Genomic DNA, 26,882 nt, shown 5'->3' with positions numbered 1-26,882 from the left:
GATATGCGTGGTACCCCTCATCCCCCAATCCTGGTATGCGTGGTACCCCTCATCGCCCAATCCTGGTATGCGTGGTACCCTCACCCCCAATCCTGGTATGCGTGGTACCCTCACCCCCAATCCTGGTATGTGTGGTATAGTCCTCCATACAGTATAATGGGCCCCACATAGTACTCCATACATAATAATGGGCCCCACATAGTCCTCCATACAGAATAATGGCCCTACATAGTCCTCCATACAGAATAATGGCCCCACATAGTCTTCCATACAGTATAATGGGCCCCACATAGTCCTCCATACAGTATAATGGGCCCCACATAGTCCTCCATACAGTATAATGGCCCCACATAGTCCTCCATACAGTATAATGGGCCCCACATAGTCCTCCATACAGAATAATGGGCCCCACATAGTCCTCCATACAGAAAAATGGCCCTACCTGTGGGCATGCGCGCCATCCTCTCAGCACTAAAGCCGCCACCCTCATCCTCCTCAGCACGCGCACATGGCCTGATGGGACAGCGCATACCGAGGAAAGTGGCGGCAGCGCTAGTGATGAGGGGGATAGAGGGCGTGCCATAGGTTCATCACCACTGCCCTATAGTGTCCGCGCTGAACCTACGCTCAGGGTGTCCGCGCTCAACCTACGCTCAGGGTGTCCGCGCTCAACCTACGCTCAGGGTGTCCGCGCTCAACCTACGCTCAGGGTGTCCGCGCTCAACCTACGCTCAGGGTGTCCGCGCTCAACCTACGCTCAGGGTGTCCGCGCTCAACCTACGCTCAGGGTGTCCGCGCTCAATCTACGCTCAGGGTGGTCCTCTCATACGTCCCCCATGTTTTCCAGCTTCTTACTTACTTTCCACACCTCCTGCTTATACTTCATGAGGCATTCCAGCAGCTGGCAGTGGTACACTGAGGGAGAATGGGCAGAAAAAAGACAAGTGTTAATGTAAAGGTGAATACTGAGGCTCCCATTCACTAACAGCAAACAGAGAACTTAAATCACAGAGTCTAATAGAAAATAGGAGAAGTGATTTTGATAAGGGGATAAGGGAGATTGCCTAAAAGAGGCATATACAGTGCTGTGCAAAAGTTTTAGGCAGGTGTTGCTGCACAGTAAAAAGCTTTCACAAACAGAAAAGTTATTATTTTGCAATGAACAAAATGCAAAGTGAATGAACAAAAGAGGAATATAAATCCCATCTGTATCTGGTGACCGTCCATCACCTCCATCATCAGTACCTGGTGACTGTCCATCACCCCTATCATCAGTACCTGGTGACTGTCCATCGCCCCTATCATCAGTATCTGGTGACCGTCCATCGCCTCCAACATCAGTATCTGGTGACCTCCTGTCACCTTCATCATCAATATCTGGTGACCACCTGTCACCTTCATCATCAGTTTTTGGTGACCGCCCGTCGCCTCCATCATCAATATCTGTTGACCACCTGTCACCTTCATCATCAGTATTTGGTGACCGCCCGTCGCCTCCATCATCAATATCTCGTGACCGCCCGTCGCCTCCATCATCAATATCTCGTGACCACCCGTCGTCTCCATCATCAGTATCTGTTGACCGCCCGTCGCCTCCATTATCAGTGTCTGGTGAGCGCCCGTCGCCTTCATCATCAGTGTCTGGTGACCGCCCGTCGCCTCCATTATCAGTGTCTGGTGAGCGCCCGTCGCCTCCATCATCAGTGTCTGGTGAAAGCCCGTCGTCTTCAGTATCTGGTGACCGCCCGTCGCCTCCATCATCAGTATCTGGTGAGCGCCCGTCGCCTCCATCATCAGTATCTGGTGAGCGCCCGTCGCCTCCATCATCAGTATCTGGTGAGCGCCCGTCGCCTCCATCATCAGTATCTGGTGATCGCCCGTCGCCTCCATCATCAGTGTCTGGTGAAAGCCCGTCGTCTTCAGTATCTGGTGACCGCCCGTCGCCTCCATCATCAGTATCTGGTGAGCGCCCGTCGCCTCCATCATCAGTATCTGGTGAGCGCCCGTCGCCTCCATCATCAGTATCTGGTGAGCGCCCGTCGCCTCCATCATCAGTATCTGGTGACCGCCCGTCGCCTCCATCATCAGTATCTGGTGATCGCCCGTCGCCTCCATTATCAGTGTCTGGTGAGCGCCCGTCGCCTTCATCATCAGTGTCTGGTGACCGCCCGTCGCCTCCATTATCAGTGTCTGGTGAGCGCCCGTCGCCTCCATCATCAGTGTCTGGTGAAAGCCCGTCGTCTTCAGTATCTGGTGACCGCCCGTCGCCTCCATCATCAGTATCTGGTGACCGCCAGTCGCCTCCATCATCAGTATCTGGTGAGCGCCCGTCGCCTCCATTATCAGTGTCTGGTGAGCGCCCGTCCCTCCATCACTTCTTCTTTTCACTTGCACACAATTTATGATGGAACTTGGCAGGAGGTTGATCCAGAAATCTTGGAAAACTGACGGACATCCACAGATGATCTGGGGTCAGTTCTCCAAGATGTCTGGAACAACCTCCAGCTGAGATCCTCCACAAACTGTGTGCAAGTGACAACACTGAGCAGTGATGAAGCCATCTCCATACTGCTGCCATACAGTCTCTGTACATTGTTGAGCACAGGATGAGGATCAGATGAATGGAATATGAAGCACAATACTTGGCAGCAGGCACTAAACAATCAGCAGCTGCTTGAGTTCTGCTCTGTACATTGCTTACATCCAGCCACAGCCAGAGCTCAGGCAGCAGATCAGTGAGGGCGTTAAGAGTCAGACCCCACCAATCTCCCACGGCTAAGTCGTCAATATAAGAGTGCCACCACAGACACTCTCGTGTGCGTTTAGACCAGGGGTCAGGAAACTACGTCTCGCCAGCCAGATGTGGCTCTTTTGATGGCTGCATCTGACTCGCTGACAAATCTTTAATAAAAAAAAGAATAACGCTTAAAATATAAAACATTCTGTCCCTCACGAACGGGAGCAGAATCATTAAAAGGGTTGTCCAGTACTTTTAAAAATATGCCAATGTGTTTTAATGATAAATAGAAGCTTCTTTCTAATTACCTCCTGGTGCTATCTCTGCCTGTGAGTGGCGCTATCGGTGGCCGCTCACAGCAACACGTGACCCCCGGCTGCAGCCGGCTCTGACATCTGCTGATGTCACAACAAGTCCAGGCTGCGGCCGGGGGTCCTTCTTCCGCGTTCCACCGGAGGCTGCTGGGTTGTGGGAGCTCTCCCTGTCCCCACTCACGCTGAGCGCGCAGCAGCTGACACCGAGCGCGCAGCCCCTGACGCCGAGCGCGCAGCCCCTGACGCCGAGCGCGCAGCCGCTGACGCCGAGCGCGCAGCCCCTGACGCCGAGCGCGCAGCCCCTGACGCCGAGCGGGCAGCCGCTGACGCCGAGCGCGCAGCCCCTGACGCTGAGAGCGCAGCCCCTGACGCTGAGCGCGCAGCCCCTGACGCTGAGCGCGCAGCCCCTGACGCTGAGCGCGCAGCCCCTGACGCTGAGCTCGCAGCCCGACACTGAGCGCACAGCCTCTGACCCTGAGCTCGCAGCCCCTGACACTGAGCTCGCAGCCCCTGACACTGAGCGCCGCTGCTCTCTTCCAGTGTCAGTTGCACAAGCAATTTCAGTTTCGTGAGCGCTTACTGTGAGAAAGCAGAGATATGATAAATTGGAGGGAGTAACATGCACTGAGCCACTGGCCACACCAAGGGTGCACCAAAGCAGCATCATCTGCATATGGATGACAACTGAACATATCTGCAGCTACAGCACTGATATGTCAGTCAATTACTGGTCTGATTATTATAGAGACACATCTAGAAATGTTTACATTTGGGTGTGACAGACCCCCTTAACTAGTAACAATGTAGTGTTAGCCGCAGTGCCACGATCTGCTAGTAGCCGCTCACGTCCCGGGTCCCTGTTGCTGCACCTCCGGCCATGTGCAGACAAAAGCCTGCTTCCCATGTCGGCAGGTGACCCGAGCGGTGAGTGGAGGAGATTTTCTCACTGTTCGTTTCAATAGATAAAGGGATAATATAGGATTAGAAAAGCATGGCTGCTGTCTTCCAGGCCACCCTTGTCACACAGATCAGCTCCACTGACGTGAACAGAACGGAGCTGCGGTACCGCGCATGACCTATAAATGGATGTGGCACTTTTCTGAAAGAAAGCAACAGTGTTTTTCTAATCATGGACAACCCCTATAAGCTGCTGATAAGAAAGTAGAACCTTCATCCGGTCCTATGGAGAATACGCACCAGGGTTTGTTGTATACTGCATTGCGATCATAAGCATTGAAGATGCGGAGAGGTTGACATGAGCGGGGACGCCCCCCTCTCTCCTGCTAGACCCCACTGCAACGAGAAAAGACACTCAGCATTGTGCTCCTGCGCCGCTCCATAGGGAAGATACTGATACACTGTAACATTACACTGCAATCATATGAAATGTGCACCATGTGGCGGGATGAACCCACGTATCACAAGCCTCAAGTAATATGCTGGGTGCTTTAGGAAACCTTTTTTTAAGACCTCTCCTTGCAGCGCAACTGCAATGAGAGAGATAAACTGGGCGCCTCTTTGGGCAGCAGAAGGCAGGATTTCAACTTCTGGGTTTAAACCAGAATGTTTCCATTCATTCACAGCAAGCAAAGGTCTTAAAATTGTGAAAAATGTAAACAAAAAGTCTATTAAGACACAGAAGAACCTTTGATGATCCAATGATTTCGCTTCATGGTCTCTGCTCCGATTATTTTTCACTTAAGTTGGAAACAGTCAGCAAATGGCTGTTGACTGACCCTTTGCTCTTGTTGTCCTGTATGTCTGTATTTTGCATTTAGAAACCATCACAGTGTCCAGTTGTGAATGGGCAGTGTGCCTGATTAGCTCATCATACCTTGTAGATTAGGATGGTGATATATCAATAAGCAAATACTCATAGGATGAACTGTCATTGATACTCACAAAAACTACAGAAATGTAAATAAAATTAAATCATAAAAAAAATACAAACCTGCTTGGTGACAGTTTCCACCACGCAAAGTTTTTAAAACACTCTACAACAAACTGGTTAAAAAAGAAGGGAAATTTTTATCTTTTTTTTTTAAAAAGGAAATAAAAAAACTATTTTCTGGAAATCTCTTATTGAGGTATTTTATTCCCACAGAACACAGATCTGAAGTTGAATGTTGGCCACCTTCTCCGGAGCCCTCTTTTCAGGGTAATGCTCCTTTGCTGAGGGAGCGGTCTGGCGTTGAGCCAGTACTGGCGGAGGTGGAAGAACCCATGCAGTTAGGGGGTGCCTCTGCATCGTACGTTTCCCCAGAGATCCGCAAAAAGAAAGGAATGTGGAAAAAAGGGAAATTTTATTGGGGCTTGTCCCTTGATTCCTAAGCAAAATTAAAATAAAATAAAAAATAAAATATTTTTTTTAAATTATTTTATTAAATAATTTTATTTTTTACCCCTTGGTAGTCTGGAGTTGGAAAATCAAGGGGTGTGTTTTTTGTCAACCTGCAGTTCTCGGTTTGTCCTGACAGCAGAGGTGGTGTTAGAGAGCAGGACTGACAGAATATCTGTGTTTCCAGACAGTGGAGCCGGAGTCAGCATGGTTGATGCTGAGTTTGTCAGAACTCATGGGCTTGCTTGCAGTACTTTAGCTAAGCAATTCCTGTTTTTGCCATCTACTCAGCACCACTTGCACAGAAAGGTCTGACTCAGATTGTACATAATGTAAAACTGAGGATGGGGTCTGTTCATTGTGAGATAATTCCTTGTTATGTCCTGGGGGGGCCTTCCCACTCCAATTGTACTGGGTCTACCCTGGTTGGTGAAACATAATCCGATAGTGGATTGGCAATCCAGAAAGATCATTGAATGGGGAGAATGGGGAGATTACTGCCATGATAACTGTTTAAACATTTTCCTTTCTGCGGTCTCTACAGAGACCTTACCTGCGTTTTTGTCTGGTTTTGAGGATGTTTTTTTCTGAGAAGGGGTGTCAGGTTTAGCCTCCTCATTGTGCTTATCTATTAACCTGACCCCTGGAGCTAAACTACCAAAGTCCAGACTATATAATCTTTCTGGCTCTGAGAGACAAGCCATGAAGGATTTCATTGCAGAAAGTCTGGAGAAGGGACATATCAGGATCCTTCAGACGGAACCTGAAAACCCATCTCTTCAAACAAGCTTACAGCCTGCCATGACATTGTTTGCAGCCACCTCAACAACGCCGGAGCTACTACAATCCCCCCAACTTACTGTCTCCTTCCCCGTTCCTGTAGAATGTAAGCCCCCAAGGGCAGGGTCCTCTTCCCTCACTACCAGTCTATCATTGTTAGTTTGTTTACTGTAAGTGATATCTGTATTTTGTATGTAACCCCTTCTTATGTACAGCGCCATGGAATCAATGGCGCTATATAAAAAAATAATATCAGACCCTTATTTTCGCCCCTGGCGGCAGGCTTCTTCTTCGTGAAAAAGATGGCATTCTCCGTCCCGGTTTAGATTTCCGGGAATTGAATCAAATTACCACCCGAGATCCATACCCTCTCCCTCTGATTCCAGATTTGTTCAGCCAGTTTGTGGGAGCTAAGGTATTCTCCAAGTTGGATTTAAGGGGGGCCTACAACCTGGTTAGAATCAGAGAATGGGGATGAATGGAAAAAAGCGTTGCCTTTCGGTCGGACCAATGCGCCTGCGGTGTTCCAGCATTTCATAAATTATATTTTCCATATATTTGGTGGGCAGGTCACCGTTCTTTGGTGCATACGGTTTCCATCCACAGTTTGGTACTTTCAGTTGGTGAGGGGCTCTGGGAGTTCCTGTGGGGGAACATTTTGCTTCGTCGCTCTCCTCGGTGTGACGGGGGGGGGGGGGGGTTCTGAGTAATTCGAAGGTCATGGGAGACAGGTACAAACGTATGGCTGACAGGAAAGGCTCACCAGGTCCGGACCTAAGTATGAATGACTTAGTGTGGTTGTCTTCCAGGAATATCAAGTTGAAGGTTCCTTCCTGGAAGCTGGGACCTCGGTTTATTGGTCCCTATAAAATAACCGCCATCATTAACTCAGCAGCGTTTCGTCTTGAGCTACCTTAGGCCCGTAAGATCCATAATGTGTTTCACAGGTCGCTGCCCAAGAAATATGTAGAACCTCTTGAGTCCTCTCCCCTGCCGCCGCCCCCAATAACGGCTGATGGTAATTTGGAGTTTGAGATTTCTAGGATTGTAGATTCTCGCCTCCAGCGTCGTTCTCTACAATACTTGGTGCACTGGAAGGGTTATGGTCCGGAGGAGAGGATGTGAGCTTCGGCATCAGAGATGAATGCCCCCAGGCTGGTTCGTTCGTTCCACACCTCTTATCCTGAGAAACCTGGTCCTGAGTGTCCGGAGGCCACTCGTAGAAGGGGGAGTACTGTCACGGATGTGTCAGGTGTGACAGACAGTCACTCTTGTGCCGGCTGCAGAAGGTCACAGCGCTTGGCATTGCAGACGCCTTCTTGATCCTCTCATCTCTTTGATATTGTTGTATCCTTCTTCCTTTAGGACCCCAGCAGCTACCTCCACCTTCTGCTGCAGATTGACACACCCTTGCTTGGTAGTTAATTACTCTCAGTTTCTCCAGAGAGTCGCCGGTGATAGTTCTATGTACCTCTGTGCAGGCTTGGAGCACTAGGAGTCGGCTAGTTTCTTCTTTGGTGCCCTTGGAGGACAGTTGTCGTTATCTCTCTGGTGTCTGCTCAAGCTAAGTGCATGCCCTTTGTTTGTCTACCTTGTTATCTTTAGCTTGCAGTGGGCTTAACTAGTGCTCACCCTGTCCCCTCCCTATCTAGGGCCAAGCTCTGGGGACATTCAGGACTTAAGTTCCTGCTCGGCGATAGGTGTGGAACCTATATAGGGATGGTAGGGTAGGAAGGGTGATATTAGATCTCCCTAGGGGTCTCCACTCCCCCTTTCCCTAGTGTTTGGGCTCCCTTCCCCTCTTCCCTTCGTGTTGCACTTAGTCTTTCCCTCACCTTGCGTGACAGAGATGTGTCGCTGCCATCAATTTCTAAATTACCATAGTTACTTATTTTGAATGAATTGGAAGAATTTCCAACATTCAACTTCTGATCTGCGTCCTGTATTCTATGTGATAAAATATGGATATTTCAAATCATTGAATTTTGGTTTTCTTTACAATTTACACAGCGTCACAACTTTTAGGGAATTGGGGTTGTACATTATGTATTACCATACATTATTATTACAACTACACATTATTATATTCTATTATTACAATTATCAGATTATCATTATTATTCCTTATTCCATACCATTATTATATATTATACAATATTATACACTATTATATATTATACATTACAATTATTATACAGTATTATCTACTATTACACATTACTATAATTATCATACAGTGCCGTGAAAGTCTTCATACCCTGTGAACTTTTCCACATTTATTCACCTTACACACACACAAACTTAATGTTTTCTATTGGGAGTTTATTTGATACCAAAACAAAGTAACAAATATTTGTGATGTGTAAAGGAAATGATACAGGATTTCTAAATATTTTAAAAGTGTAAGTTTCACAAATGTTCCGTGCATTTGTAATCAGCCCCCCTTAGTCAATACTTTGTGGGACCACCTTTTTCTGCAATTACTGTTGGTGTCTCTCTCCACCTTTCGCGGCAGTCTTTTGGGGTCTGTCTCGCCACCTTTCGCGGCAGTCTTTTGGGGTCTGTCTCTCCACCTTTCGCTGAAGTCTTTTGGGGCCTCTCCACCTTTCGCTGCAGTCTTTTGGGGTCTGTCTCTCCTACCTTTCGCTGCAGTCTTTTGGGGTCTGTCTCTCCTACCTTTCGCTGTAGTGTTTTGGGGTCTGTCTCTCCAGCTTTGCACATCTAGAGGTGACATTTTGCCCCCTCTTCTTTGCTCACTCGCTCTCGCTCGGTGAGATTGGATGGAGACGTCTGTGATCAGTAATTTTCACGTCTTGTCACAGACTCTCTGGGATTTGGGTCTGGACTGTGACTGCGCCGTTCACTCACAGGAATGTGCTCTGATCTAAACCCTCCATTGTGGCTCTGGCAGGATGGTTAAGGTCATTGTCCTGCTGGAAGGTGAACCTACGCCTCTGTCTTAAGTCTTCTGCAGCGTCTAACAGGTTTTCTCCCAGGATTGCCCTGTATTTAGCTCCATCCATCTTCCCATCACCTCTGACCAGCTTCCCTGCCCCTGCTCAAGAAAAGCTTCCCAACAGCAGGATGCTGCCGCCACCATGTGTGATGGTGGGGATGGTGTTTTCATGGTGATGTGCAGTGTTAGTTTTCCACCACACATAGCATTTTCCATTTACCTGAAAATATTCTCCTTTGGTCTCATCTTTCCCCAGATGCTCGCTCTATCCCGTACATCGCTTTGTGCAAACGGGACTTCTTACGGCTTTCAAAAATGTCTTTCTTCTTGCCTCTCTTCCCTGTGGACAGATTCTCCCCCTGAGCTGTGGATCTCTGCAGCTCCTCCAATGACCATGGGCCTCTTGGCGTCTTCTCTCATTAGTGCTCTCCTTGCTAAAGATAAGATGTTAGCTTAGGTAGACGGCCATGTCTTGGTAGGTTTGTAGTTGTGCCATACTCCTTCCATTTATGGATGATGGATTGAAAAGCGCTGTGTGAGATGTTCAGCGCTTGGGTTATTTTTATAACCTAACCCTGCTTTCCTCTTCTCCACAGCTTTATCCCTGACCTGTCTGGTGGGCTCCTTGGTTTTCATGATGCGGTTTGATCCCTAATGTTCTCACACAAACCTCTGAGGTCTTCACAGAACAGCTGTAGTTATACTGAGAAGGAATCACACCCAGATGGACGCAATGTATGAATTATGTGATGTCTGCAGGCGATTGGTCAGTCAGGATTTTATTTAGGGGGATCAGACTACAGGGGGCTGTATACAAATGCACCTCACAATGTTCAGATTTATATTTTTAAAATAATTAGAAAACCTTATTTAATTTCCTGTACACTTCACAAATACTTGTACTTTGTGTTGGTATCACATAAAATCCAAAGAAAATACATAAGTTTGTGGACGTAATGTGAAAAAAATGCAGAAATGTTCACGGGCTATGAATACTTTTTCAAAGCACCGTAATGATATACAATTCTATATTATAAATAATTATTGCAATTTGTATACCTTACATATTATATACTATCACTATACACATTTTAGCATTCTGTCCGGTGTCCCGATGATTTTCTCCTCCTCAGTGGAGCCTTGAAGTCATCATCATCCAAGACGAGATAGCAATGGCGCACAGGATCCCAGCCAGGTATGAAACCACGGTACAAGAGCGAGACCATGACATGAGCGCCACTCACAGGCAAGAAGGTTAAGACGGGCACAGAAACGATGAAAGAAGCAAATCCATCAAATAGAACAGGTAAAAATATCGATTTTAAGAGGCCACCGTTCCTTTTTTACTTTGTACTACTGAACTTGTGACGAGTGTCCTTCTAAATATCTGGTGTTTCAGCAAATTCAATTTTTTTTATGTTTTTCCTTTTGTTTTGTTTTTTGTTGATCAACATTTTTACCATAATTTTTTCCTTTTTTTTTTGTCGAAACGTTACAGCCCCTGAGACAAACCCAGCTTATGTCAAATTATAAAAGTGAGGCTCAACCTACAAAAGGAAAGATAAAATCCATCCCCTTAATGATTGATTCGTTCGCTTTTTGCTGTTTTTGTAAATCTTTTCAGTATGCTTTGACTTTGTGCAGTTTAGAGGAAAACATTTCTGCTGCGGTACAGAAACCATCAGCAAGTAGGAAAGAAGATGACGATCGATCGTTTACCATTGATCTTATTTTTAATCTGATTAGGGCTTGTGTGAACGCTCAGGACAGCGCGACACATTAACACCTAAGTAATTTTATTGACATATAAATGCTAAAAACAAAATTAAAAATAACCAGTCATATACTGACAGTTGTCATAACCATAGATACCTAAGCAACAGCAATAGGGATAGGATCTTGGAGATGGGAATACCCCTTTAACTTCTGAATACCCAACGCAAAACGATACGACTCTTCTTTTAGAAATAATAGGGATTAAGAAAGTCATGGTTCTTGATGCATCACGCTCCATCTACTCTGCTGTGGCCGCACTCGTTTTTTTCCCTTTGTAGGTATCGGCCCCCCATCTGCCACCTCTGTACCCCCCTAGAGCCGAACCTGTTTTCAATGTGTCCTGTTGGCAATAATTCAATGAAACTCAAAGTAACAAGAAAGCAGGAAAATAGGAGAGTACTTACATATCGCCATGGGTAAGAACGAAGTACTGAGATACTCGGTGATGTCCTTGTGTAAGAAGGGAGGGAAAGTGGCCAAGGTAGAGATCATGGTATAGGGTAAAGTGCTTAATATATCATCGCTCAGAAAGGGCAACAGACAAGCGGTCGTGTAAAATATCGACTGTCCCAGATCTGGAAACGGGAGCGGGAAATGAGGTTAGTGAGAAGGAAGAGAAATGTAAGATAACCTGATACAGTGTGGGGACACGCTACAAGGTTATACTGCAGCAAAGAACTGGGGGGCCAGACACGGGGGTCTCCACATAAGTGACTGTGCAGCACTTTATTATCATGTTTTACACTCTCCTGATGCTTGGTGCCTGCAAACGGTCTATGTATTGGCGTAACACATGGGTCCAGACAGCTGAGCCCTGCTTGGTAACGCTTATCTGACCGGCACGTCTGGCAGCCGAACTATGGATGCTTGTAATGGGAAAAGGAAAACCAGCGGCTCCAGCCATGTGTGTTCCTAGATCCAGTATTGAACTTGAACAATCAAGCCTAGTGGTAACGGGTGCTCAGGCAAATAAGTCATAGCTATGGACCGAGAAGAAAAAATAGTGGCACTCCTGTAAAATCCAGGTCCTTTCCCTGTGCCCTTTCCCTCTCTGCAGCCAGTTTTAATGCTGTGCTAAATAAAGACGTTGGATTTTACAGGACCGGTGAGTGGCACTATTTGTTCTTCTCACTTCAGAACTATGGATGCAGCTCTGAAGGTATTGTGTTTCACATTGTGTCAAAGCAGAACAGTCAATGCTGCTCTGGTAGTGACTTAGATTATTCCGGGTAAGATGTGAAATATGAGCGGTCACTCACACTCCTGTCCTGTCCATGTGACTGGAATCACAGTTACAAAGCTCGACCTGCTGCACTCTCATGGCAATGTCTACTGGACGCTCATGGATAGTCCGGCAGAACTCTCACAATAGTACTTGAAGGACTCTCAGCCCCGCATCTGCCCGACTCCCAGCCCCCCGGCTGACCGACTCCCAGCCCCCCGGCTGACCGACTCCCAGCCCCCCGGCTGACCGACTCCCAGCCCCCCGGCTGACCGACTCCCAGCCCCGCGGCTGACCGACTCCCAGCCCCGCGGCTGACCGACTCCCAGTCCCGCGGCTGACCGACTCCCAGCCCCGCGGCTGACCGACTCCCAGCCCCGCGGCTGACCGACTCCCAGCCCCCCGGCTGACCGACTCCCAGCCCCCCGGCTGACCGACTCCCAGCCCCCCGGCTGACCGACTCCCAGCCCCCCGGCTGACCGACTCCCAGCCCCCCGGCTGACCGACTCCCAGCCCCGCGGCTGACCGACTCCCAGCCCCGCGGCTGACCGACTCCCAGCCCCGCGGCTGACCGACTCCCAGCCCCGCGGCTGACCGACTCCCAGCCCCGCGGCTGACCGACTCCCAGCCCCGCGGCTGACCGACTCCCAGCCCCGCGGCTGACCGACTCCCAGCCCCGCGGCTGACCGACTCCCAGCCCCCCGGCTGACCGACTCCCAGCCCCGCGGCTGACCGACTCCCAGCCCCCCGGCTGACCGACTCCCAGCCCCCCGGCTGACCGACTCCCAGCCCCGCGGCTGACCGACTCCCAGCCCCGCGGCTGACCGACTCCCAGCCCCGCGGCTGACCGACTCCCAGCCCCCCGGCTGACCGACTCCCAGCCCCGCGGCTGACCAACTCCCAGCCCCGCGGCTGACCGACTCAGAGCCCCGCGGCTGACCGACTCTCAACTCTGCGTCTGCCCGACTCTCATCCTGGCGTCTGCAGGAGTCTCCTCCCCGCGTCTACCGGAGTCTCCTCCCAGCATCTACCGGAGTCTCCTCCCAGCATCTACCGGAGTCTCCTCCCCACGTCTGCCGGAGTCTCCTCCCCACGTCTGCCGGAGTCTCCTCCCCGCGTCTGCCGGAGTCTCCTCCCAGCGTCTACCGGAGTCTCCTCCCCACGTCTGCCGGAGTCTCCTCCCCGCGTCTGCCGGAGTCTCCTCCCCACGTCTACCGGAGTCTCCTCCCCACGTCTGCCGGAGTCTCCTCCCAGCGTCTACCGGAGTCTCCTCCCCACGTCTGCCGGAGTCTCCTCCCCACGTCTGCCGGAGTCTCCTCCCCACGTCTGCCGGAGTCTCCTCCCAGCGTCTACCGGAGTCTCCTCCCCGCGTCTGCCGGAGTCTCCTCCCCGCGTCTGCCGGAGTCTCCTCCCAGCGTCTACCGGAGTCTCCTCCCCATGTCTGCCGGAGTCTCCTCCCCGAGCCTGCCGGAGTCTCCTCCCCGCGTCTGCCGGAGTCTCCTCCCCGCGTCTGCCGGAGTCTCCTCCCAGAGTCTACTGGAGTCTCCTCCCCACGTCTGCTGGAGTCTCCTCCCAGCGTCTACCGGAGTCTCCTCCCCACGTCTGCCAGAGTCTCCTCCCTAGCAGGGCTCTCTCTGCTGTGCCCGCAGGGCAGGACATCCATGACTCTACAATGTTCTATTGGCAGAACAATACAGAATATAATACCAATAAAAAATTAATCTAGGTACTTTCTGACCCTTATTACTGAGGAGAATGAAGTGTCCTCACTCTCAGGTGTCCCCTACATACTTTTAATAGCTGCTGGGGACCGAGCAGCACGGATGGCTAGTCACACAGGTGGCTCTCTGGTGGCTTCTTCCCATCCGCTGACAGTGACTGGCAAGCCTCCGCCTACGTGCACATATAGACAGAGACTTGCCAGTCACTGTAAGCAGGAGGGGAGAATCCGTGGGGGACCCACCTGTACGACTAGTCACCCGTGCTGCTCGGTCCCCAGCAGTTATTAAAAGTGCTGAAGTATTTCAAAGACAAACATACATGGCTATGATCATACAGCCAGTGGCCCAGTGGCTGCTGATACATGCTGCCTATGGTTTGGGTACCATATATCACCTGTCAGGTTCCCTTAAAATCTGATAGATAAAAGTAAGCCCCCTCCACTGATGATGGTGACAGACTACCCCAAATAACTATTCTGTTTTCGAAGGAAAAGAGATAACTCTAAAAGCTCCAAACCAAAAACTTGCTTGCCATTAAAAGTATAAGGGAAGTTCTTCTTTAAAAAGTATGTACCAATATTAAATGTTATGCCCTATCCATAGGGGGTAACTTCCGGATCACTGAAAGTTTGGCTGCAGTGACCCTTACTAATCCGGAGATTGTAGCTCTGAAGAGTCCCATCTAAGTGGAAAAGAAGCCAAGCACTCGATTCATTCATTCACAATGGAACCACTGCAGATAGCCGTGCTCTGTGCTGCAATCCCATTATTATTATTATTATTATTATTATTATTATTATTAATCCGGCACTGCCATGAAAAATGAATGCAGCACAGGTGCGCATCATTGGCTCCTGATCCATTCAAAGATACTATCTCATGATCGATGAGGGTCTCAACAGTTAAACCCCCAGTGATTGGGAAGTTATCAATAACCTGCAAACTGGCCACAAACCCCATTGAAAAGGAAATAGGAGAACACAAAACTACTTATCTTTATTCTGACCCCAAATTGTGCACCCCCAGCCCCATCTAAACGACTTGCATATAAAAAAAAAAAATAATCTCTTACCATGTTGTCCATGCTGAAGCAATGGGACTAGATCCAACAGGGTCACCAGAGTCACATAGAGCCCCTGATAGTCCAAAGAAGGGTACTCTGATAACTGAGCATCTCGACTTTGTTGGCCTCGTTCTGATGGAGAATCTCGCAGGACGCTGTAAAGGAGGGAGCGAGTAACAGTAGGGTTGATGGAACTGACCTGTGGTCTTAGAGATGGAGTGAGTGGGAATGGCACAGGAAAAAGACACATAGTCATGGGCACTGTCAAATTGGAGGCATCTTGATTTTCCTTCTTGCCTGACCGGGACAAAATGCTGTTGAGGGGACAAAGAAAAAAAAGAGACAACAAAGACACAAAAAAACAGCACATTACATTGAAATGACACTGTAAAACAAAGAATAAAACACCAGATACGCGCCACATTAGATGCAATGCCTACCAATCTGGTGCCAGGCTCTAGACTAGATTGCTTCACTTTCACGCTTAACAAGAGGAAATTGCAAAAAAAAATCATATTTCTCTATTTTATTTTCATTTTATCTTTTTTAATTTTTTTTTTTTTTGTCTTTGCTCAACATTCTCATTGCATCTCATGTGTTATCTGGTTCATAAGGAGCAAAACCATAAGGATGCATGTTTCAGTGTCACACCCATGCTTTGCAGGCACCCATGCTTTGTGATGATCCAAAACCCGATGGGTAAAAGGCCAATTTGAGCATCCAATTGTGTCACAGTCCTCCGATCCGAAACAGTGCACTTGTTACATTGTATCCTTTTTGTTACTGTTTTGTTTTTTTACTTTTGTTTTGCTTTTCTTTCAAGGTCTTGATACAGTATAAATCCAACCCTGTAAAATATAGGTGTGGCACTTCCAGAAACATGTTTTAGCCAGTAATAAACATGTGAGTTTGTTAAGAATTTTTAGTTTTTCTTAAAAAACACATGTTTATTGCACCAAAATAATGTCTGTATGTATTTTATGATACTGTTTCATGACATTCCATCAGTATCATCTGACATAATGAGGTTTCAACAGGCACATGGATTAAGAAATCATATTTCTTTCCAAAAATGTTCACTAAGCTACTGGGAGGAAGCTTTGAAAAATAAGATATAACTGATGATTTGTAGCATAGGTGGAGCTAATGGCAATGGCGGATTATGCGCTTATAATTTAACATTGTCCATGTTTGGGGAGGAAACAGATTATTTTAACAATACAAACACTATTTTGTTAACTCGACACCTTTATATTTGGCTGACTAGTCACACAATATCATATCTGTGCTAAATGGTGTCACCGAATATTATTGTGGATCTGAATTGTTCCTGCAGTGTCCCTTTAAAAGGAGCACAATTTTTAAAGTATAAGCTCAATTATACAGGTTATAGATGGAAGTAATCTACATAGAGGAGTCACTGTGTACATACATTAGTAACATTACTGATCCTGTGTTACATCCAGTATTATACTCCAGAGCTGCACTCACTATTCTGCTGGTGCAGTCACTGTGTACATACATTAGTAACATTACTGATCCTGTGTTACATCCAGTATTATACTCCAGAGCTGCACTCACTATTCTGCTGGTGCAGTCACTGTGTACATACATTACATTACTGATACTGTGTTACATCCAGTATTATACTCCAGAGCTGCACTCACTATTCTGCTGCTGCAGTCACTGTGTACATACATTACTGATCCTGTGTTACATCCAGTATTATACTCCAGAGCTGCACTCACTATTCTGCTGGTGCAGTCACTGTGTACATACATTACATTACTGATCCTGTGTTACATCCAGTATTATACTCCAGAGCTGCACTCACTATTCTGCTGCTGCAGTCACTGTGTACATACATTACTGATCCTGTGTTACATCCAGTATTATACTCCAAAGCTGCACTCACTATTCTGCTGGTGCAGTCACTGTGTACATACATTACTGATCCTGAGTTACATCCAGTATTATACTCCAGAGCTGCACTCACTATTCTGCTGGTGCAGTCACTGTGTACATACATTACATTACTGATCCTGTGTTACATCCAGTATTATACTCCAGAGCTGCACTCACTATTCTGCTGGTGCAGTCACTGTGTACATACATTACATTACTGATCCTGAGTTACATCCTGTATTATACTCCAGAGCTGCACTCACTATTCTACTGGTGCAGTCACTGTGTACATACATTACATTACTGATCCTGTACTGATCCTGAGTTACATCCTGTATTATACTCCAGAGCTGCACTCACTATTCTGCTGGTGCAGTCACTGTGTACATACATTACATTACTGATCCTGAGTTACATCCTGTATTATACTTCAGAGCTGCACTCACTATTCTGCTGGTGCAGTCACTGTGTACATACATTACATTACTGATCCTGAGTTACATCCTGTATTATACCCCAGAGCTGCACTCACTATTCTGCTGGTGCAGTCACTGTGTACATACATTACATTACTGATCCTGAGTTACATCCTGTATTATACTCCAGAGCTGCACTCACTATTCTGCTGGTGCACTGTGTACATACATTACAATACTGATCCTGAGTTACATCCTGTATTATACTCCAGAGCTGCACTCACTATTCTGCTGGTGCACTGTGTACATACATTACAATACTGATCCTGAGTTACATCCTGTATTATACTCCAGAGCTGCACTCACTATTCTGCTGGCGCAGTCACTGTGTACATACATTACAATACTGATCCTGAGTTACATCCTGTATTATACTCCAGAGCTGCACTCACTATTCTGCTGGTGCAGTCACTGTGTACATACATTACATTACTGATCCTGAGTTATATCCTGTAGATCTTTTATTATAAAAATGAAAAACATAACAATAATAATAACCAGAAAATAAACAATGTAATGAACTGGTCCAGCCGCTCCCTCTCTCCTCACACACATATTATACATATATACACAATAATAATTACCTACACCATGACATCTGGTCCGGTTACCAAACAAATAATAACAATATAATAAACAATAACCGACAAATTATATACAAACTAATATATACATTCATTTTTTTTTTTTTTTTTTTTAAATAAAATAAATACAAATATATACAAGACAAAACAAAACCCCCCACACTCGAGCCCACCAGTCCCTCCCCGGCACTGACCTGAGAGCTGGTCCCGCGCCTCATGCCTCAGTCCATGTCCAACGTCCATAGGCCAGATCAGGCAGTGCCAGTTATTCACCCAAATAACCAGTGTCCCACAAGATGAACCCACCTCCCCCCTTTTTCCTCCACCCAACCTAACACCTACACCCAAACCCAAATATACAATAACAAACAATACAATAACCACAACTGACAAAGCCCAAGTTCGGCGCCTGCAGCCCTACATCACTGTCTACTGATCAATAAAACAAAAATCTATGGTGTCAGCAGCAGCCCACCACCAGGAGAGGAGATGACCAGACTAGGGCACACTAAAAGAAAAGCCCTTCCAGAGGAGAGCGGCCCTCCGTGTACCCAGTCACTCATACTCCAGAGAACGCACCTTCACCAGGTCTCCGAGTATGGTCCTAAACACATCGTCCACTGGGAGGATTTTCCGCTGCGTCGATACTAAGCACCGTGCGTTCCACGTGTGATACCTAACCACTGCGCTAACTAGAAATAAGGTGCAGCGGTCCCGACCACCCAGGTCCCTGAATGCTCCATAGGCCCATTCCGCATAAGAGAGACCGGCCAGCCGGGGCCAGCCAATGGAGGCGCCCACCCTGTTGTACACCTCTGTGTTAAAGGGACAACGAAGCAGGAAGTGGTCCATGCTTTCAAGCATGGTACCACAATGCTCCCGAGGACAGTTCCTGTCCTCAGAGCTCCTACACTTCAGATTGACCCTCACACACAGTTTCCCATGGAAGCAGCGCCAAGCCAAGTCCCAAACCTTCGAGGGGATCCTGATAGAATTCAAAAGATGCAGACCCACCCCAAGATCCCGACTTGGGCAATCCCTGAGCGCCAGAGGCCTCTGAAAATGGGTCAACAGAACCCTTTTGTCAAGGAGCTTCCTTGGCAGAGTCCTGACCTCCCACATTCCCAGACCCCACCGGCGAATTACCTTCAGAACCACGGTAGCGTAAGCCGGGAGATGTCCATGCGGTGTGCGGAGATCCTTCACTTGCCCTCCTGTCTCCCATTCCTGGAAGAAAGGCTCAAACCATCCCTTACAGGAGAATACCCACGGAGGAGCCCTCTCTTTCCAGAGGTTTGCAATACTGATCTTAATGAAGGTATTCACAAGGAATACCACAGGGTTGACCATACCCAACTCTCCTAGTCTCCTCGTACGGTAAGTAACCTCCCTCTTGACCAGGTTCAGTCTATTCCCCCATAACAGTTGGAAGAACAAACTGTAGACCCGAGTCCAGAGAGGCTCTGGCAAGATGCACACACTGCCCAGATAGATCAGCAAAGGGAGCAGGTAAGTTTTGATCAGGTTTACCCTTTCCCTTAGGGTCAAAGACCAACCCTTCCATTGGTTCACCTTCTGAGTGGCGATCTCTAGCCTGCTGTCCCAATTTTGTTTGGGGTAATCCCCCTGGCCAAATTCGACGCCAAGAACTTTTGCAGAGACTTTGGGTTCTGGAAGGGTGTCCGGGAGATCAAAACCAGGATCTCCTCCTCCCAGCCAGAGACTCTCACACTTATCCCGGTTGATCTTAGACCCGGATGCCTCCGAGTAGCGATTTACCTCTAACATCAGCCATTCTGCCTCCCCATCAGAGGAAACAAAAACGGTGACGTCATCGGCATAAGCCACCACTCTCAGAGTGGCTTCCGGTGCTGCCCGGTCCATCCCGATCCCAGCCAACGGTCCACGCTCCACCCTCCTAAGAAGTGGGTGAATCGCAAACACGTACAGCAGCGGGCTCAAGGGACTACCCTGGCGAACACCACACCCAACCTCAAAAGAGCTGCCAATCCAACCGTTCACAAGCGGGAAACTCTCTGCCCCAGCGTACAAGGTCTTAAGCCAATCAACAAACCCCCCCGGCAGGCCATACCTCAGAAGGACAGACCAGAGGTACTCATGATTAACCCGATCAAACGCTTTTGCCTGGTCCAATGACAGCATGTACCCCTTCCAGTGACCAGCCCTACCCTGCTCCACCGCCTCTCGGACACAGAGTACAGCACTAATTGTACTGCGGCCCGGAACAGAGCAATGCTGGGCCCCCGAAAGGAGCTGGGGTGCAAATTTCACCAGCCGATTAAACAGCACCTTTGCCAAAACATTCCTGTCTGCATTGAGAAGCGCTATGGGACGTCAGTTCTCAATGCAAGATGGGTCCTTACCCTTTGACAAGATGATCAGGGCAGACCTCCTCATTGACTTTGGCAGAGTGCCCGAGGAAAGACACTCATTGAATACCTCAGTCAAGAGGGGAACCAAGGCGTCCTTAAAGGTCTTCTAGAATTCAGATGTTAAGCCATCTGGACCGGGAGATTTCTTTAGGGCAAGCCCTTCAATCGCCAACTTAACTTCCTCTTCCCTGATCATCTCTGTCAAAACACCAAGAGAGGGGTCTACCCATGGTTCTGGGACGGCTTCTGCCAGAAAAGCAGACATCTCATCCCAATCCAGATCCCTCTTCCCCAAGAGGTGCGAGTAGAAGGATCTGACGACCTCCAGGATCCCTGATCTGGATCTTTTCAGGGACCCCGCAGTGTCAACCAGTCCTATAACAACTTTACTATTCACTGACATCTTGCAGCTTCTGTAAGGGTCGGGCGAGCGGTACTTCCCGTAATCCCTCTCAAAAACCAAAGATGCGTGTCTATCATACTGACACCTCATTAGCAAAGATTTCACTCTGGAGATCTCCTCGCGGCTACCTCCAGTTGAGACAAGATGCTCGAGTTTCCTCCTCAGGCCCTGATACAGGCTATACCTGTCCAGGCTACTGAGGCTCGAGAGCTGGCGGAAGAATCTCGGCACCCTTTTCTTAAACATCTCCCACCACTCTGACTTACTACTACAAAGATCCAGTAAGGGTACCTGGCTCTGAAGAAAATCCTCAAAGGACTGTCTTATCTCCGCTTCTTCCAAGAGAGACGAATTGAGCCTCCAAAAGCCTCTTCCCATCCGGGGGGGTCTCTGTAACATTCAGGGAAAACAAAATCAAACAGTGATCGGAGAACTCCACCTCAACAACAGATACTGCTGAAGAGATGGCTTCCTCCTTTAAATAAAACCTGTCTATCCTGGACCTACAGTTACCTCTGTGATAGGTGAACCCCTCGTGGCCTGCGGTGTGCCGGATGTGGACATCCACCAGGCGAGCCTCACTAACTATACTATTAAGGGCGACGCTATCATAAGTCAGCTTGTCTCTGGAACCTCCTCTATCACGGGGCCTCGTGACAGTGTTGAAGTCCCCTCCAAAGACGACCTGCCGACTCGTAAAAAGGTAGGGCTTGACCCTCGTAAAGAGACACTTCCGGTCCCACTTAGATTGGGGACCATAGATGTTAATGACCCGAAGCTCCTGTCCCTTCATGAGGACATCTAATATCAGGCACCTCCTCATTTCTAACTCAATAACCCGTCGGCATTCTACCGGTGCGGTAAAAAGGACCGCCACTCCGCTATACGGCTCGGTCGCAAGAGACCAATAGGAGGGCCCGAGTCTCCACTCCCTCTTAGCTATAAACACCTCTGCCATATTTGGCAGCCTGGTCTCTTGCAAAAAGAAAATGTCAGCTTCAACCCGGCTGAGAAAATCAAAGGCCGCAAATCTAGCCATATTTGACTTAATGCTGGCAACATTAATGGACGCCAGCGTCAACGGAGTGGGTACCGCCATCATTGGTGATTAAGTTAGACGGCTTTCCTCTTCCCACTCCCCTTATCCTCTGCCTCAGAGGAGGAATCCTTCCCCCTCTTTAATGACACAGAGGTGTCCATTCCAGCATTTTTCCTTCTTTTCTCGTCCTCGTCTCCGGACTCTGGGCCAGTCCCTCCCCTCAAGGACCTTGCATCCCCAGGAAAAGGAGACTCGGCGCCCCCCGTAAGCTCCGCTGAAGCCGGAACCTCACCCTCAGCCTCCTCCTCAGAGGAAGAGATGTTATCAAGGGCTTGGAATCGGTTAGAAAGACCAACCAGAGGGGAGTCGGTTTTACCTTCCTTGGTCAGAGCGGGAGAAGATGTTTTATCCCCCTTCTTTTTCTTCTTTTTGGTGCCGAGCTTACGCTTGTGCTCTAGCCACCGCTTATTATTCTCATCCATACTTTCATAATGGGAGGATTCTGAAGCAGAGGCAGTTTCCTCCCTGTGGATCCTCCTGACCTCCTCATCCAACTCATCATCCCTCGGGGCCTCAGCAGCAAGACTGGCATCCAGGACAGGGGCTGCCCCGGTAGTCTGGGGCTCGCCCCGCTCCCTCTCCTGTCTGCGCTTGTCTAGACGCCTCAGCTGGGCAGGCGTCTTTTTATTGCTTTTCTTCCCTGGCCCCTCAGCTCCCCCACCCCTGCTAGTCCCCTCCCCAGCAGAATCGGCCTCACGGCTTACTCCCACCGGGGTCTCGACTGCATTAGCAAAGGAGAGAGGACAACGGCTGAATGGGTGACCTAACTCACCACACAGGTGGCACCTAATCTCCACACAAGAGGCGGCAAGATGGCCGACACCCCCACACAATGCGCATTTCTGCACGGTGCAGTTTGCGCTGAAGTGTGTGGGGTCGCCGCACCTGTGACAGAGCTTCGGTTGCCCCTGGTAGAAGACCAGGATACGATCCCTACCCAGGAAGGCAGACGATGGAATGTGGGCAACCGTACCACCTGAACGCTTAAGTTTTACCATAAACGTCCAGGCCCCTGACCAGATACCAAACTCGTCGCGGTTTTTCTTTGGCATCTCCACCACCTCTCCATACCGACCAAGCCACGTCATAATGTCATAGCAAGAAAGCGACTCCTTACGAGTCATCACGGTCACTTTCTTGATCTGGTTTTGGCGAGACACTGCCTGAATGGCAAAGTCTCGCCAGCAAGGCTCATTTTTTGCCAACTCATAATTCGCCCAGAAGAGCTCAAGCCCCTCCGGCCGAACAAAGCTGACATCAAACTCAGGCGTGGAATAGGGATGTATCAAGGCGTAGATGTCAATCGCCTTGAAGCCCACCCTCAGCAGGAGCTCCACAACCTTAGACCTTGGAGGACATGCATCACTGCCCCTCCACTGAAGACGGACCACATTCCTACGCACACTGCCTGGCCCGGCTGTTGGGATGGACCACACTGTATCTCCCCCTTTTTGCTCTCGGAAGGCCCCGAGGCCATGCCTCTCTATCCAGAAGGATAGATCAACCTCTCGACCATCTACCAATAGTGATCTCTCCCCCTTCTTTAGAGCCTCCAGAAGGCGCCGTTGCAACATGCCGTCCCCAAAGCCCGGAGATGAGGAGGATGCCCTATTTGCCCCGGAGGTGACACTGGCATAACTCTGGACAGGTGTTGCCACCCCCGGGGGGGCAACCGGACCAGTGACCACATCAGCTCCAACAGTATCACCATTACCCACCTCCATCTCACCCTCCACCAAACCAGCAACCACACCACTAGACAATGAATTGGCCTAATTCACACCCACCACCACATTCATTCCTGCTGGACCAGTAACAATGGTGGATGACCTTTTGACCTCCGCATCAGGCACAAGGGGCTCAGTCACCTCCATAGAACTGGAGGCGACCTCACCCCCGGTCTTATGTGTGCCCTCCACATCATCGGTCAGTAATTTCCGCTGTTTGGCATTTGGTATAATGTGCCGCTGATCTTTAGCTGCTGTTAGGCGCCGCTGATCTTTAGCATCAGGATCTTCCGGACCAGCGACGCCAACACAAAATAGCACTTTCGTGGGAGGACCGGAACGCTCAGCCCCAACAGCCCCCTCACACTGCCGTCGCTTCTCAACTAAGTGATCAGCGGCAACAGCATTCAGAGGTGCCGAGGCTACCGGAGCTGCCCCCGACACCGGGCCGCTCCCCCCTCCCACTGAGGAGCGCACCACAGCATCGTGGCCTGATGGAACGCCCGCCGCCGGGCCGCCCTCACTGTCCAGCCTCTCGGCTGATACACCTCCTGCTGCGTCCCTACTACTACAAGCAGAGACGGAGCTCTGCGCCTCCCTACCGCGCTCTGTAATCTCCCCGCGCCTTTGCACCGGATCCACAGCAGAACCCGGGCTGGGCTGGGCAACGGGGCTTATACAGCGAGCTGAGCCTACTGCCGACTCAGGGGGTACAGGGAGGGGGGCATAGACATAGCTTACCGCTTCCTGCAGCTTTGGCCTGGTCTTCTTAGCCTTTTTGTGGCCCCCAGGTGCTTCTTCTGGTAGATCGTCACCAAGATGGAAGTTTTGGAGGCACACTGGGGACTCCAGGAGCTTAATCTCCGCCATTAGCGCCCCTCCCTGGCCGCTGCTGTCACTGTCCTCCCCAAAGCCGGCAGAACTGCGACCGGATGTCACTATCGCCTTTCCTGCAGGGAGCTCGCTGCACGTGGCCTGCGGGTGACTTTGCAGGCTGCCAGGTGGGGCTTCCTGCTGGTCATCATCACTCTCATCATCCACCTGGCTCTCAGGCTGCAGCCCCATCTGCCTTTGCTCTCTGGTATCAGCCATTTCTCTGAAGCGGTCTTCATTTATGAGTTTTTCTTTGAAAGGAAAACTCTGCTCTAAGATGGTGGCTTTCCTTATTTCCAGCAGGTGAATCTCACTGGTCAGCCTCTTTACTTCAGCCTGGAGCTTGGCCTTCCTTGGTTTGGAGGCCCCTGCAGCTTTTGCGCTTGTGCAGCGCAGCTCCTCCCGGAGCCTCCTGATGAGCTTACTGGCATCTTCATACTCACGGAGGTGGATCATGACCCGGGAGGCATAGGTGGACACAGACTCCCGGGGTCCCTGCAGCGCCCAACCCCCCTCAGTGAGGTCGGCCTCACCTCCGTGAGCACTCAGCTTTCCTCCGGAAGGAGCGCCATCATGCACGCCGCTGTCAGGCTTTTCCTCCATGCTGGAAGCCTTGCGGCTTCTCTGGGTCTCCACAAACCCAGGGGGAGTAGGAGCCACATTGCTGCGACTCCTGGTGGAGCGTCTCACCCCCGAGTCCTCTGATGTGCAGGCCGGTTGCTGGTTTCTTCTGCCCCCCGCCGGCCTGGTTCGGAAAGCAGAAGCCTGGGGCTTGGCTCCCTCACTCATCCCAGAAACCCGCTCCCTCCCTGGGAAAGAGAGAGATCAGGTCCCCAGGTGGAGAGGTGTTGGTTCTCAGAGAGATCAGGAGCTCACAGCAGGATCTGCAGCCACCACACCCGTAATCACCACACTGACTAGCAGCTGATCAGAGCTGCACCCAGTATGCTGCTGGTAGAGTCACTGTGTACATACATTACATTACTGATCCTGAGTTACATCCTGTATTATACTCCAGAGCTGCACTCACTATTCTGCTGGTGCAGTCACTGTGTACATACATTACATTACTGATCCTGAGTTACACCCTGTATTATACTCCAGAGCTGCAGTCACTATTCTGCTGGTGCAGTCACTGTGTACATACATTACATTACTGATCCTGAGTTACATCCTGTATTATACTCCAGAGCTGCACTCACTATTCTGCTGGTGCAGTCACTGTGTACATACATTACATTACTGATCCGGAGTTATATCCTGTATTATACACCAGAGCTGCACTCACTATTCTGCTGGTGCAGTCACGGTGTACATACATTACATTACTGATCCTGAGTTACATCCTGTATTATACTCCAGAGCTGTACTCACTATTCTGCTGGTGCAGTCACTGTGTACATACATTAAATTACTGATCCTGAGTTACATCCTGTATTATACTCCAGAGCTGCACTCACTATTCTGCTGGTGCAGTCACTGTGTACATACATTACATTACTGATCCTGAGTTACATCCTGTATTATACTCCAGAGCTGCACTCACTATTCTGCTGGTGCAGTCACTGTGTACATACATTACATTACTGATCCTGAGTTACATCCTGTATTATACTCCAGAGCTGCACTCACTATTCTGCTGGTGCAGTCACTGTGTACATACATTACATTACTGATCCGGAGTTACATCCTGTATTATACTCCAGAGCTGCACTCACTATTCTGCTGGTGCACTGTGTACATACATTACAATACTGATCCCGAGTTACATCCTGTATTATACTCCAGAGCTGCACTCACTATTCTGCTGGTGCAGTCACTGTGTACATACATTACATTACTGATCCTGAGTTATATCCTGTATTATACTCCAGAGCTACACTCACTATTCTGCTGGTGCACTGTGTACATACATTACATTACTGATCCTGAGTTACATCCTGTATTATACTCCAGAGCTGCACTCACTATTCTGCTGGTGCAGTCACTGTGTACATACATTACATTACTGATCCTGAGTTCCATCCAGTATTATACTCCAGAGCTACACTCACTATTCGGCCGGTGCAGTAACTGTGTACATACATTACATTACTGATCCTGAGTTACATCCTGTATTATACTCCAGAGCTGCACTCACTATTCTGCTGGTGCAGTCACTGTGTACATATATTACATTACTGATCCTGAGTTACTTCCTGTATTATACTCCAGAGCTGCACTCACTATTCTGCTGGTGCAGTCACTGTGTACATACATTAAATTACTGATCCTGAGTTACATCCTGCATTATACTCCAGAGCTGCACTCAATATTCTGCTGGTGCAGTCACTGTGTACATACATTACATTACTGATCCTGAGTTACATCCCGTATTATACTCCAGAGCTGCACTCACTATTCTGCTGGTGCAGTCACTGTATACATACATTACATTACTGATCCTGAGTTACATCCAGTATTATACTCCAGAGCTGCACTCACTATTCTGCTGGTGCAGTCACTGTGTACATAC

At 49.0% G+C, this 26,882-nt stretch overlaps 1 protein-coding gene across 6 annotated transcripts in view; it reads right to left on the bottom strand.

Moving 5' to 3' along the window:
* UNC79 (unc-79 homolog, NALCN channel complex subunit) overlaps positions 1-26,882 on the bottom strand; it is a 211,805-nt gene that overhangs the window by 128,426 nt on the left and 56,497 nt on the right. For 5 of the 6 annotated variants that reach the window (XM_073638291.1, XM_073638297.1, XM_073638292.1 and 2 more), the window contains exons 3-6: positions 14,917-15,221; positions 11,306-11,476; positions 4,249-4,344; positions 860-915 (exon numbers count right to left, since the gene is read on the bottom strand). In XM_073638291.1, coding sequence (XP_073494392.1) covers positions 860-915; positions 4,249-4,344; positions 11,306-11,476; positions 14,917-15,221 — 628 coding nt within the window. The remainder of the gene's footprint in view (positions 1-859; positions 916-4,248; positions 4,345-11,305; positions 11,477-14,916; positions 15,222-26,882) is intronic. The other variant, XM_073638298.1, reaches the window with a different exon arrangement.

Source organism: Phyllobates terribilis, unplaced genomic scaffold (assembly GCF_046119375.1).
Source record: "Phyllobates terribilis strain yellow unplaced genomic scaffold, ASM4611937v1 Scaffold_7__3_contigs__length_470593459, whole genome shotgun sequence".
In the NCBI taxonomy this organism is placed as follows: Eukaryota; Metazoa; Chordata; class Amphibia; order Anura; family Dendrobatidae; genus Phyllobates; species Phyllobates terribilis.
This window is presented reverse-complemented; position numbering and strand designations above follow the sequence as displayed.